This window comes from Oncorhynchus clarkii, chromosome 1, assembly GCF_045791955.1.
Source record: "Oncorhynchus clarkii lewisi isolate Uvic-CL-2024 chromosome 1, UVic_Ocla_1.0, whole genome shotgun sequence".
NCBI lineage: Eukaryota > Metazoa > Chordata > Actinopteri > Salmoniformes > Salmonidae > Oncorhynchus > Oncorhynchus clarkii.
In genome coordinates, this window is record NC_092147.1 from 25178082 (window position 1) to 25191747 (window position 13666).

Here is a 13666-nt window from a genome sequence, read left to right on the forward strand (position 1 = left end):
GTCAGAATTCCAGTCATTCCAATAAATGTTATACCCCTTGATCTTCAAGAATAGGACTAGGAAATGGAAGTATAGATTAGCCAAATTGTTTTACCTGAGCATAACCCCAAGAACTAAGGACCTATTAGCCAGCCCTATTCTGTTGTTTATGATTTTGTTGTCATGGAGGACTGATTGGGCTCATTGATTCGAGTTGAGAAATAAATGCTCTGCTCATGGAATGGCATGCTTTGAGCACTACTGAAAAGTGCTATTTACATGTGAAAAATGAATGCCATATGCTGCATTTGCTATAGGTCTATTGTTTACCTTTTTGTTGGTGACACTTCGATATCTTAACAATATGCAGTTGTTTAAAGGGCAAATCCACAGATGAAACAATAACAAAACCTGGAACCCGCCTCTGTTTTGGTAAAAAGCTGAGGGATGGACCTGGAGAAATGTAACCACTCTCAGATTAATAGACAGAGCTATGGATGCAAGGACTGACCATCCATGCTATCAAAATACTTTTTTAAAACATGGTATGAGGCTAAACTGTGTGTTATTTTTACAATGTTGCATTTACAATGTTTTCAAACATTGGAGAAAAACAAGCTTATTTTTACATTTGTTTAACACTTTTTGGGTTACTACATGATTCCATATATGTTATTTCATAGTTTTGATGTCTTCACTACTATTCTACAATGTAGAAAAAAGTACAAATAAAGCTAAACCCTTGAATGTGTAGGTGTGTCCAAACTTTTGACTGATACTGTATGAATGGGCTAATAGCAGTAAGGCCAAAATAAAATGTGTCACGTTCTGACCGTTATTTCCTTTGTTTTGTATTTATTTAGTATGGTCAGGGCGTGAGTTGGGTGGGCAGTCTATGTTTGTTTTTCTATGTTTTGGGGCATTTCTTTGTTTCGGCCTAGTATGGTTCTCAATCAGAGGCAGGTGTCATTAGTTGTCTCTGATTGAGAATCATACTTAGGTAGCCTGGGTTGCACTGTTTGTTGGTGGGTGATTGTCTATGTTAGTGGCTTGTGTCAGCACAGGTCTAATTTGTAGCTTCACGGTCGTCATTTGTTTATTGTTTTGTATGCAGTGTCAGTACTTTCTGTATTAAAGATTTACCATGGACACATACCACGCCGCATTTTGGTCTTTCGATCCATCTCGCCTCTCCTCTTCAGATGAAGAGGAGGACGACCGTGACAAAAATGTATGTTCTGAGATGTTAAATCTAAAAGCTAAATTATCCTTGGTATGACCATCTTAGCTTAGTAGAACTCTCCTCCCCGGCTTAGACTCTGGTGTGATTATGAATGTTCTCTGAAAGCATTGTGTTCAATAGGTCTGACTAGTAGGGGAGGTTTGCAGTCATTTAACAGTGGAAAAACGTTCTGCTTGCAGCAGTAACAGCCTGATCTGTCACTCACACCTTCCGGTCCGGGCCGCTGCAGCTCTCTACAGCACAAGACACAGGCAGATAGATGGGCTCTCAGGAAGCCAGTTCAGCCATGCTGGCTTCTCTAGCCAAGTTACTCAGCACTTTCTGTGGCCACTCAGGAGAGAAGGACCTGGGAGCACATCCAACAGCTCTGATTGCCACCAGGAGTGAAAAACACGGGTGAGGCAGAAAACATTCAACAAAAGATTATAACTGCAACTCTACGATCACACCCGTCATTATCCAAGGTTGTTGTGGGGTACAATTTGTAACATTCAATGTCTTGAGAAACTTACCTTAATTTGTGCAACTGTAGAAAAGGTAAACAAACCCCTTCTGAAGTGAATTTAGAACATAATATCCTATCTATAAAATCAGGTCATACTGTGTTGCTCACTGACTAGGGAGATAGTGTATTGTATGAACACTGTGAACCGCTGTCACATCTCTCATGTTTGAACATGTAAAGACTATGATGGAGTGCTGTGATCTTTTATGAAGAGGCTAATGAAGAAGTGATCTGTGATGGGTAGAGCACAGTATCGTGCATGATAACAGAGTCCCAGTCCCCATTCCCCCACTCAGGCGAAAAACACTCTGTGGTTCCATGGGTTCATCGTGTGTGTGTGTGTGTGTGTGTGTGTAATTGCACCAAGTGAATGCATACTTTGGACAACAACAGACTACATAAGGTAAGGCTTTGAAAATGTATCTTTTGTGGGAGACTGTATAGACATCAAAACCCTTTTCATGTTTCTACATTATATCTATAATTATAATATACTGAGTATAACAAGTACTGTATGGATTTCACCCAAACCAAATGCATCAAGAATACCAAACGAGTACCATGTTTGTACTTGAGTAGAAAATTTGGGTAGAGAACGTTCTATAGCGCCAACAGAACAGCAGGAGAACGCTGGACACGAGGTTATTAATCGTGACAGTTTGTAGATGCTCAGAAAATGCAACTCTTTAAATTCTTCTTCAAAGCTGCAATTGAAAAGCTCATGTTACTAATTGATGAACACCCTCCTTGGTGAACAGGCTGTCTTGAATTAAACATGTTTGGTTATTTCTTCCCTGGGTGTTGTTGTGAACAAAGTTAGTTAATTCCAGCAGTTGTATCGTAAGTAGGTTAGTGAGGCGATCACTGCCGATTTTTCTGAGGGAAGCCGATCAAATGGAGTCAAACTGTGTGGTGCTTGCAGATGGGATCCTGGCATGGTTGGCCCTGTGCTCCGGATGCTCTCTTTGGCCAGGCACTCAGGCTGTGTCTCTCACCAACCAATGGTGCCGGCTCTCAGCTAACTGCAGGTGTGGCAGCATGGCAGGAAGGTGGATACTAACTAACAACACTTCCCTGCTTCCTCTGCACCATAGTACAGTAATGTATACATCTCTTCCTGCTCCCTCTCTCTTCTCTTCCTCCCAACCTTCTCTATCCCTCAGCAGAGTCCCTCACTTCCTGCCCCACATAACAGTCCCGCCCCGGGTTACTGTGCCTCGGTAGGGAGAGGGACAGGCTGTGGTAACTAAGTGCCACGGTGGAACCTAGCCTGGTTGTACCCATTCAAACACAACAGCATCACTCCCCGCCGACACCTTTTTTTCTGAGGGAAACACTCTCTCTCACCATAATTGCCTCTGTAATTACTGTAATTTGTCAAAAGCACACCTGATTTATAGTCAATTAAAAAATATACCGGAAAAGAGACAGTGGGTCCTGCTGGAACAGAGGAAAGTGATTAATGTAGCAGAATTACTACAGCCATGAGAGTGGCATGATCTGGATATGAATGCTGCCATGCGGAAAACACTGGGAACCCCAGTCCTCAAGTCAACCATGTCTTTCAGAAATCACCCGGAGTTAGAAAGTAGAGCAACAGTAGGAGATTTCAGATATTCAGGTTACACTAACAGCTATGGACTTTACTATGACACCAGCGGTCTAGTAAAAGGTGGATCGATGGATCAACAAAGTATACATGCACTGTATGGGAATGCAGCGGAAGTTAAGTGCAGGGAAAAACAGACAGAATATAAATCCCAAATTCTCTCTTTAATATTCAACATGATAGAAGATTTTGTTGTGGGTGAATAGGTCTCAAGGTTGGGTGCGCTTATCAAATGAACAAATCTTGAAAACTGCAATTTGTGTGCGTGGGGGGGGTCCACAAACATGCTACTGAGAATGTGTGAGTGTGTGCCTGGAGCACAAGGACAGAGTACTTTATCATGTAAACTCCAATCTTGAAGCGGAACCTCAAGAAGTAAAAAATAAAACAGATGAGAGAGCATGTTACATTTAACCAATTTATCTTAAACCAGTGGGCTATATCAGAATCAAAGTCCTTTTAAATTGGCCCGATGATCAAGTCAGAGTGAACACAGGCTAGAGACAGGGATCCTGCTCGAGAAGGAGGTCTTAGGAGCTCAATACAGTTAATAAGCCATGGGCTCAGAGCCAGTAAGGAGAAGGCTCTATCCTCAACTGTCCATTATGCATAGGAAGAGTCCCTCATAAAGCTAATGGAAGTGTGGCTCTGCCTGATATAATGCTGGAAAGGAAGTATCAAAAACCTCAATAACTGCATTGCAATTACGTATTGTATATGAACTCTTGAAGCAATGAGCACAACTTTATGAGATGGCATTGTAAGTGAAACACTTGGGCTCCCGAATGGCGCAGTGGTCTAAGGCACTGCATCTCAGTGCAAGAGTCTGTCACTACAGTCCCTGGTTCAAATCCAGGCTATATCACATCTGGCTGTGATTGGGAGTCTCATAGAGTGGTGCACAATTATTTGGCTTGGTTAGGCTTACATTGTAATTAAGAATTTGTTCTGAACTGACTTGCCTAGTTAAATAAAGGTTATAATTAAATGTCTTCCTCATAGTTTTTTTTCTCTATGAGACATCAACTGGTGAGAACTTGAGCTCCTACTTGAGCTCCAACTTTAGTTATGGCACAGTAAATGTGATTTATATTGCAGTGCTGCCTAAAGCATCGCAATGCTGAGAAGTCAAAATTAGTATAAATGTGAGTGGTTGCCTTTGGTTTGTGATTTTCCTGGGATGTGTTTGAAAGTGACACTAAATCCCACTGGTAGTGGGGTTCTGTATCAGAATACAGTCCGTTACATTTTACTTCAGCGAGATATAATGCCTTACTGACACTGGAGCTCATGTTGAACTGGTGAGAGTGTGCTGAGAGAGATTACAGGATCAATTTCATTGCGTTTTCATAAATTGAGCTACATTACATTTTTTATTCATTACCAAACAGAGGAGATATACATTTCCAATCTGCCCAACTCTAAAACTCCAGCACTGAAACTAACATACCTGATTGAACTTCTCTCCACATCGCTAATATGAAAGCACTCCAAGTCTATTCTATTAAAGTGTCTCTATTACTTTTTCCATTTAAAAGCAAATTATTTCATTTTGAGATTTGCTTTTCAGACCAAGCTTACCGCCAGAAAAGGTTAACTATGCCTTCAAAGAATATGCTGAAGAATTCAAAGAATAAGCTCACCTCACATAACATCTAGGTTCAAGACTTGAACTTTTCTATGTCCAACTAATTTAGAGTCAGACAGAAAGCTGAAAGCTGCCTACTATACCAGAAGCACAATAAGTCTGGAACAATGTGTTTTATAGAGTGTGCTATTCCGAGGACGCCTGATCGTATGTATGCTTAACATCACTTCATCAGTTAGGCAGGACAGGGGCGGAATGGGACAGGGACGGTGGCGGGGATAACTTCATCTTTATTCACTCCACCCGCTCTCTGCACATTTGCTTATGGATTTCCATTTGCATTTCTGACATCAATTATTCATGTAATTAGGTGCTGTCCATCTGGAAGTAATGGTAATTGAGTGTGAATGTGACTGTGTGTCTGTTGGTCGCTGCCTAGTTTCTAACAGAACCCATTAGAAAGATGAATGTCCTTGACCTAGGCCTTCCCAACCATGTAGCGGCCCCCTACATACCGCCCCTATCCTGGTAATTACAGGACTTCCCTGCCTGAATGCGGGCGAGGAATAGGAGTGCAGCTGGGACGATTTAAATAAATCTGCATGTGTCACCTACAGAGCCAGCACCCAGCCTGAGTCACAGTGTCTCTCTGACTGGCTCACTGCACAGCCTCACTACAGAGTATACCTGCAGCTCACAGGGGCTCAGTCTGCTTTGTGCTGCAGTGTCTAATGAATCTGACTGCATCCCTCTATCCCTGATTCTCTGCAGTCTGAGTGCTTATGCTATAGCCCAGCATACTAACTCTTTTTATCTTCTTGTTAAACTATTTCAGCAACCGTGCATCTCCTCCAATTGGGCTAGAAGATATTATAGACAAAAAGCTGGGTGTCAAAGCTTTTTTTCATTGAGAATGTGTGCACAAGGATGTGTGTCTCGGGGGAAGATGTGTTGTGAAGTAGACTATCTACTCGTCTGTGTGAGGAAATGTTTGTGCGCTAACCCCCCATGGTGTGTTGTGTTTCTGCTGACAGGAGCATACTCAAGGTAATGGAAGTGTACTGCTGTCCCAGAGTGGTGCACTAAAACAGAACTATGCTCTTTCTCAGAGGACCTCAAGATTACAAAAGGCCTCACTGCTTCTCCCAATCAAGCACAATGGAATAAAAATATTGAAAGACAAAACTTGGGCAGAGTCGTCATGTTACGGTAGAGAATATAAAATATGTTTTGTTGTACTGAAAAAGCAGCACTCCCTCTGCAGTGCCACTTCAGAAGTGTGTTCTATAGTCAAATGCCACTATAAACCATGACTTTTCAGTCATTAATGAAATGTCAGGCTGTGACTGCATGTACATACACACGCCACACTAATTTATCACTTGATTTATCACTAACGAGACTAATTAAATCTTTAAGTGTAACTGACAGCATTTTAGTAACATCAAGTCCTATTAAAATCTGTTCATATACATACAGAGGAATATGACACCTTTTTTTTTGTTGATAAGCGAGTACTGAGATATGGTAATTTTCAAGTTTTCATACTTTCATATATGTTTGGGAATGACGTAGAGTAATACCCTGTTGAGGATATGGCAGATTTATGCCCCCTTTGGAGGAATTGGGTACCCCTAGTAAACTGAAAAATGTTTTGTCAAAAATTGCTAATATATGCATATAATAATTATTATTGGATAGAAAACACTCTAAAGCTTCTAAAACCGTTGGAATTATGTCTGTAAGTATAGCAGAACTCACAGGGCAGGCATTCTTCCAAACTAGTTTTGTGGTCATGAAAGTTGGAGCAACTTTGACGTCATCGCCCCCACCCTTCCCAACCACTTATGGATCTGGGGACACTTTCTATCTCTTCCACTAGATGTCCTCATTCTGTAGAGCGTTTAATCGTTCAAATCGCGCGAGAATTGGCCCTATGGGAGTGATTTGAGTAAGTGCCGCGAGAAAAAACCTGTGCGTTAGGGCGCGAATTGGTCACAGCCATTCCTTTGTTCCAGTACTCAGAAAAAGGACCAGACGATGACCGGTTGAATTGAAATTTGTTTTGTGTGTTAAAAACATCATAAAGCTTGCTTCTGCACTTGGTTTGACCTGTTTAGTCGACATATAATATGTAATTTTGAAGTTTTGATGCGCAACTTTTCCGGACCAGAGGACATTTTGGGTGCATTTTAGCTGATGTTATTAGCAGTAGCTAATACAAAGACGCAAGACTTGAAACCAAACGATGTATTGGGTAAGTATGAAGCCTTCCAGAACATTCTGAACGAAGACCATCGAAGGTAAGGAAATATTTATGCTGAAATCTGTGTTTCTGTTGACTCCAACATTACGGAGAAATGTAGCTTGTATCTGAGCGCCGTCTCAGAATATTGAATAGTGTGCGATTTCTGTAACGTTAACCTCTTGGATCTCTAGGGGCGCTAATTCATTTTTGGATAAAAAACGTTCCCGTTTTAAGCGCGATATTTTGTCACGAAAAGATGCTCGACTATGCATATTCTTGACAGTTTTTGAAAGAAAACACTCTGAAGTTTCAGAATCTGCAAAGATATTGTCTGTAAGTGCCCCAGAACTCATTCTACAGGCGAAACCAAGATGATGCGTCAACCAGGAAATGAGCAGATTTCTGAAGCTCTGTTTTCCATTGTCTCCTTATATGGCTGTGATTGCGCAAGGAATGAGCCTACACTTTCTGTCGTTCTCCCAAGGCGTTAGCAGCATTGTGACGTATTTGTAGGCATATCATTGGAAGATTGACCATAAGAGACTACATTTTCCAAGTGCCCGCCTGGTGTCCCTGCGTCGAAATTGGAGCGTAAAGCCAGGTGCAATTATTTTTCCATTTGAGAGCAAGGAGAAACCAGGCTTCCAGGAAGGATATATCATTGAAGAGATATGTGGAAAAACACCTTGAGGATTGATTCTAAACCACGTTTGCCATGTTTCAGTCGATATTATGGAGTTAATTTGGAAAAAAGTTCGTGTTTTGAGGGCTGAATTTTCGTTTTTTTTTTTTTTTTTTTGGTAGCCAAATGTGATGTACAAAACGGAGCTATTTCTAATACACAAAGAATCTTTTTGGAAAAACTGAGCATCTGCTATCTAACTGAGAGTCTCCTCATTGAAAACATCAGAAGTTCTTCAAAGGTAAGTTATTTTATTTGAAGGCTTTACTTGTTTTTGTGATAGTTGCCTGCTAAATGCTAATGCTAATGCTAACGCTAAATGCTACGCTAGCTAGCTACTGTTACACAAATGATTGTTTTCCTATGGTTGAAAAGCATATTTTGAAAATCTGAGATGACAGTGTTGTTAACAAAAGGCTAAGCTTGAGAGATAGCATATTTATTTCATTTCATTTGCGATTTTCATGAATAGTTAACGTTGCGTTATGGTAATGTGCTTAGGTCTATAAATAGAATCCCGGATCCGGGTTTGGTCGTCGCAACAGGTTAACAAGTTCAATACAGCAAATGAAAGATAAACATCTTGTTAATCTACCCATCGTGTCCGATTTTAAAAAAATATGTTTTACAGCGAAAACACAACATATATTTATGTTAGATCACCACCAAATCCAAAAAACACAGCCATTTTTCCCAGCCAAAAATAGTCACAAAAGCAGAAGTAGAGAAAATGAATCACTAACCTTTGATAATCTTAATCAGATGACACTCATAGGACATCATGTTACACAATACATTTATGTTTTGTTCGATAATGTGCATATTTATATTCACAAATCGCGGTTTATATTGGCACCATGTTCAGAAATGCCTCCAAAATATCCAGAGTAAATACAGAGAGTCACGTCAAATAACAGAAATACTCATCATACATTTTGATGAAAGATGCATGTTTTACATATAGTTAAAGATACACACACTGGTTAATGCAACCGCTGTGTCAGATTTTTTTTAAACTTTAGTAAAAAAGTTTGAAACATGTTGGTATTACAGACTCAGACAGGGAGAGGTTGAACATTTCAGTGAAGACACTTACCATTGTATTGACCTTCCCAGCCTTTGTTACATTTGTCTGTTTTTGTCCAAAATATTGAGTCATTTAACTGAAACAGTGGATCCTGAATGGCTGGAGGCAGCAAACAAATGTATTTATGAATTATATATTTTAATCATGCATTGAACTGCATCCAACTATTCTGCCAACAAACAACTTACTCTACGTCATGGAATTTGTCAAGTATAACCTATTTTAAAACCTCTTATAAAGTTGGTTTTGTAGCATAAACTGGGAATGTGATACTTTGAATGACATTAGGTTTGTTTCATATTTGCTAAGTTTTTAAAACGCTGTCATTTCCACTTTAATGACTCATTCTCACCATTGCAATATTTCATTGTTGCTGAGAAGAAACACCACTCCCATGCTGCTGTGTACCCTGTTGACATCCCTGTCAATCTCAGAGGACCTAGAACACAAGCAACCAACCATAACTCATCTCTCTGAGCAGTAGGAAGCTAGCTAGCAGACATGGTTAGAAATCCCACTGGAGATGGAGACCAGCAGGCAGACATTACTGCCGATCCCACAGGAGCCGAGGACCAGTGAATTGTGACAGTAATGAGGTGGGGGCTGTTGGAGGAAGAGCGAGAGGGATCTCCTAGTACAGGGCTCTGTAGAGGCCATATAGAAACACTGTCAAGATGACCAGGCCTTCTCACCACAGACTCAATAGAACTGCTGTATCTGTGGTGATGACCTTGATCATGAACTCGCTGACTCTCCTCTGAGATCAAATAGACTTCTGTAAAACATCTCTATGGATACTATGGAGGATTGATACCTCTCGAAACATTGAGCAAATTCCTACGCAACAGTTAACATGTCAATCGGGCTAACTGTGTCCGTGTGATGTGTTTTTTTCCCACAACAGCAGTGTTTCTCAGTTAAAGACACTACAACTCACGGCAGCCTGCGGGAGAGGATCAGCAAGGTTTTGTAAAAATCACACAATCAAGGAAAATAATTTATAAGCACAGTAACATTTTGTTGTTGTGTTTGGAAACCATTGCTTCTATTTCCTGTTTTTAATAAGATTTTGCATGAATTATACTGAATGTTGGGAACATAACAGCCAGCCCACACAGAATCACCACTTCTACAACCCCAGGGGAAACTGCCTGACGCTAGGAGCTAGACAATGAGCAACTGTAGAGCTACAGTCTGCATGAAAATGTGTGTGCGCGTATGTCCGTGCATGCATATGTGTATGTGTCCATGAGTGAGACAGAGAAGGAAAGATAGATAACAGTAATTAAATACATTTGTATCTGAAGTGTTGTGCGCCTGCTTGACTTTCTCTAATCCTCCATATGTCAGGATGGTATCAGGTCTCTCACTCACTTTGTGTGAGAGGATGGTCCTTCTGGAAACCTCTGTTGAACTCCACCTGGTACTCCTTCACCTGAAAGCCAGGCACGCATCCCTTCTCCCCCTCCTCCTGGGTTCCAATATGGACAACCTGACAGACAACAGAGAAGAGAAGGATAAAGCTCAAGTTCAACTTCAGTAAAACGTCTGTCTTCTCTGACGCACTTCTTTAATGATAATTAACATCATTAGCAGAAGACAGCGTCATTCTACTGCCAGTGTTTGTCTATGGAGAATGCATGGCTGTGTGCTCAATTTTATACACTTGGGTGTGGCTGAAATAACCAAATCCACTCATTTGAAAGGGTGTCCACATACTTTTGTATCTATAGTTTACATCCTTTAATAGGTGTCACTTCATCTCATCACTGTTCAGACAAGAGGTCATGCATGGGTCATGTGATATTATCACCACACGAACCCATTGGAGTGACATGGTGTCCTCCAACTTATTCCATTCACATTGTTTCATGCTGCAGCCATGACAACGGTCACAGTGCAGAATTATTTGCAGTTCCTGATGGTAGCTCCTCTGCAAAACAGTACAATAATGCTCTCATTGCACAGTCTGAAAAATATCAACAGTGCACATATCATAACACCCCTGATAACACATCATATTGTGACTCACATGGATATTTTATTGGCATTTCAATCATTACACAACCTATAGTGCAACATCCTCTTTTAAATGTAATTTATTACAAGAGGGGAAAATGTCTGTCAGAATAAATACAGCCTCTTCAGGGACATTTTTTTATCACTACTCCAGTCACTGGGTCCTCTCTGTTGTTGTTAAACCAAAAGTTCAATGTAATTAAGTCATCGCTCAGAAATGTCAGAATGCTCCTTTCCGTCACTGTAATGGTTGACTGACTGGAGGAGAGAATAAGAGAGATCACAGAGAGAGATAACGGCAACTGCGCAGGTAGCCAGCCAGGTGGGGAAATTGACTGATGCTCTTTCTCACTCACCATCAGATCAGGGATATGGAAATTGATGTGATAATTATGGGATATGACGCTGTTGTTTGGTGACGTAAAGGTGATTTATGTAAATAAATTGGTCTGATTATCATGTAAGACGCCGGAGATGTGCTAATAAATTAGTTTAGGATTCCAGAGGTCATCATTATGCTGTACAGGTACATGAGTTCTCATACCACAGGGTGGCTATGGGGATGTGCAGTAATTGCACGGCAGGGGAATATACAGCAGAGGACTTCTTGCAGAATGCTGATGTCTGATTGTACATCTGGTATTGATGGTTGGTAACCATGAGTTTAGCAATCCTTAATAGAGGTTGGGGTCAATCAAACATTTGATTGTCATTTTGGATTGGCTAGATACCTGGACTGTGGGATCATGGCTAACCATTTAGCTATGCAGTAATATGGAAATGAGGTGTACAGTCTGCTAAGGATAATATGGGTTTGGCAGGGCCTCAGGTATAGAGCCCATTATATGTAATGTATCTGCTAATATTCACTATTTCCTGCCGGTCTCAAAATGTTAATTCAATTATATCCGGGGGACCTCTGTCAGAATAGATACAATTCTTGTTAGTCACATTTATGGGCCAGCCGGCTTGACGAGGGCCTGACGACATGTAGTGACAAGGCTGTCACTGTTTCTTCACCTCGGCAGAGGATCAACAATATCAGACCAATTTAATAAGAAGTAAGACAACACAGTAAGAGCATATCAAACAGCAGTACGGCAACTACATTAGGGGATAAGACGAAAGTGGTCGTATCGCCATGAGCTCGCCCGAGCATTTGCCAGGCGCAGAAGGAAGACAGCGCCATTTTGACGGATGTTCCAGTAAAAGACAGACAGAATGGTCATAATAGTCACTATACATCTGCCTGCTGCGGTGAATAACCTTTCTACCTGGCCTCCTGCTCGGTCTGTGTTAAATTAACATTAAATCTGGAAGATAAAGAGAAAACGTGAAGTTTTTTATGACAGAGTGCCCATGCTGAGAGGAATATGCTGGAATGTGTGTGTGTATGAGCCTCTAGTGTGTGCGTGTGTGTATGAATGAATGTGTTAGTTGAGTGTGCATTGCATCGGAGTGTGTCTGGGCATGGGGGCATGGGTGGATTTGGAAGTACCCTGGGTTTAGGGAACGGGATAAAAAAGTAATGAATGTAAAATATTTGTTTTGTTTGCAGGTGCACAGTGCCTATGAACATAAGAGTGGGCAGGCAGGTGTGAAATAAAAGTTTGAGAGAGTGTATGTGCAGCCGTGTGTGTGTGTGTGTGTGTGTGTGTGTGTGTGTGTGTTTGAAGTGAGATGGAAGAAAGCAGGACACATGGGTGTTCTGCAGGCCTTCCTTCATCTGGAGGTGTCATGCTGCATTTGGGGAGCTTCACATTCTGTCTATGGAAACCACCTGCTGTCTGCTTCAGCCCAGCACAGAGGATTAACATACACACGTATGAGCATACACACACATACACACACACTGAATCTGTCACCACACATACATCCCCTGGGCCTACAGCAGTGGAAATACTAATTGATTTGTTCACATTTCATCCTCTGTATCATGCTTTTTGATGTCTGTGTGAAGACAGCGTTGTTTTGGTGTGATTGGCTCAGCAAGACTCTACACAGCCGAACACAACATGGGAGGATTACTGCTCTAGTCACATCTGCTCAACAAAGGAGCTTGGTGAACAAACACAACATGGTGTCAACATGCAAAATATTTTTTCAAAGCTACATCACTGAAACGGTCTTTCTTTTACATATATGACAGATTGAAAGAAGGAGAGACAGAAGGGGGATAAAATAGAAAGAAAAACAAATGGAGAGAGAGCATGTAGTATTATAATGTAACGATATGATATCCTTGGTTGTGTGCTTTAAGAAACCTCAGTGGAAATGGTCATAGAATGGGCTTAAACAGCAAGTGATGAGAGATGTGTTTGTTATTTGTTGGAGGGGGAGCAGTGGGTGAGTTGGAGAGCTTCAATCCTCGTCCATGTCTGCCCTGATAAACTCCTGCTGGTAATAAGCCTAATGTGACGTGATGCTCTCTATCAATAAAAGGCCCGCTGACACTGAGACAGGATTAGCAGAGCCACTGAGGACGACACTTACAGCCACAATTCTCTGAGTTGACATTTTTATCATGGGCCAAGCACAGATTTCATGCAAATTCACTCATCACTAATGCTACAAAATGAAAACGCAGCGGAATTCCTAAATGGATACCGTAGAGAGAGGAAACTCGCTCACTCAAGGCAGTTTCCATGGCTCAGTCTGATCCTTGGAATAGTCAAGCAGCCCAATGTTTGGGTCTTGTACACTCTT

The 13666-nt window shown here is 41.2% G+C and overlaps 1 protein-coding gene across 1 annotated transcript in view; it reads right to left on the minus strand.

Annotated features, from left to right (window-relative positions):
* Positions 1-13666, minus strand: part of LOC139369857 (cadherin-13-like) — a 243059-nt gene that overhangs the window by 89980 nt on the left and 139413 nt on the right. Inside the window, exon 2 of the mRNA XM_071109488.1 lies at positions 10316-10433. Within this exon, the coding sequence (XP_070965589.1) occupies positions 10316-10433 (118 nt within the window). The remainder of the gene's footprint in view (positions 1-10315; positions 10434-13666) is intronic.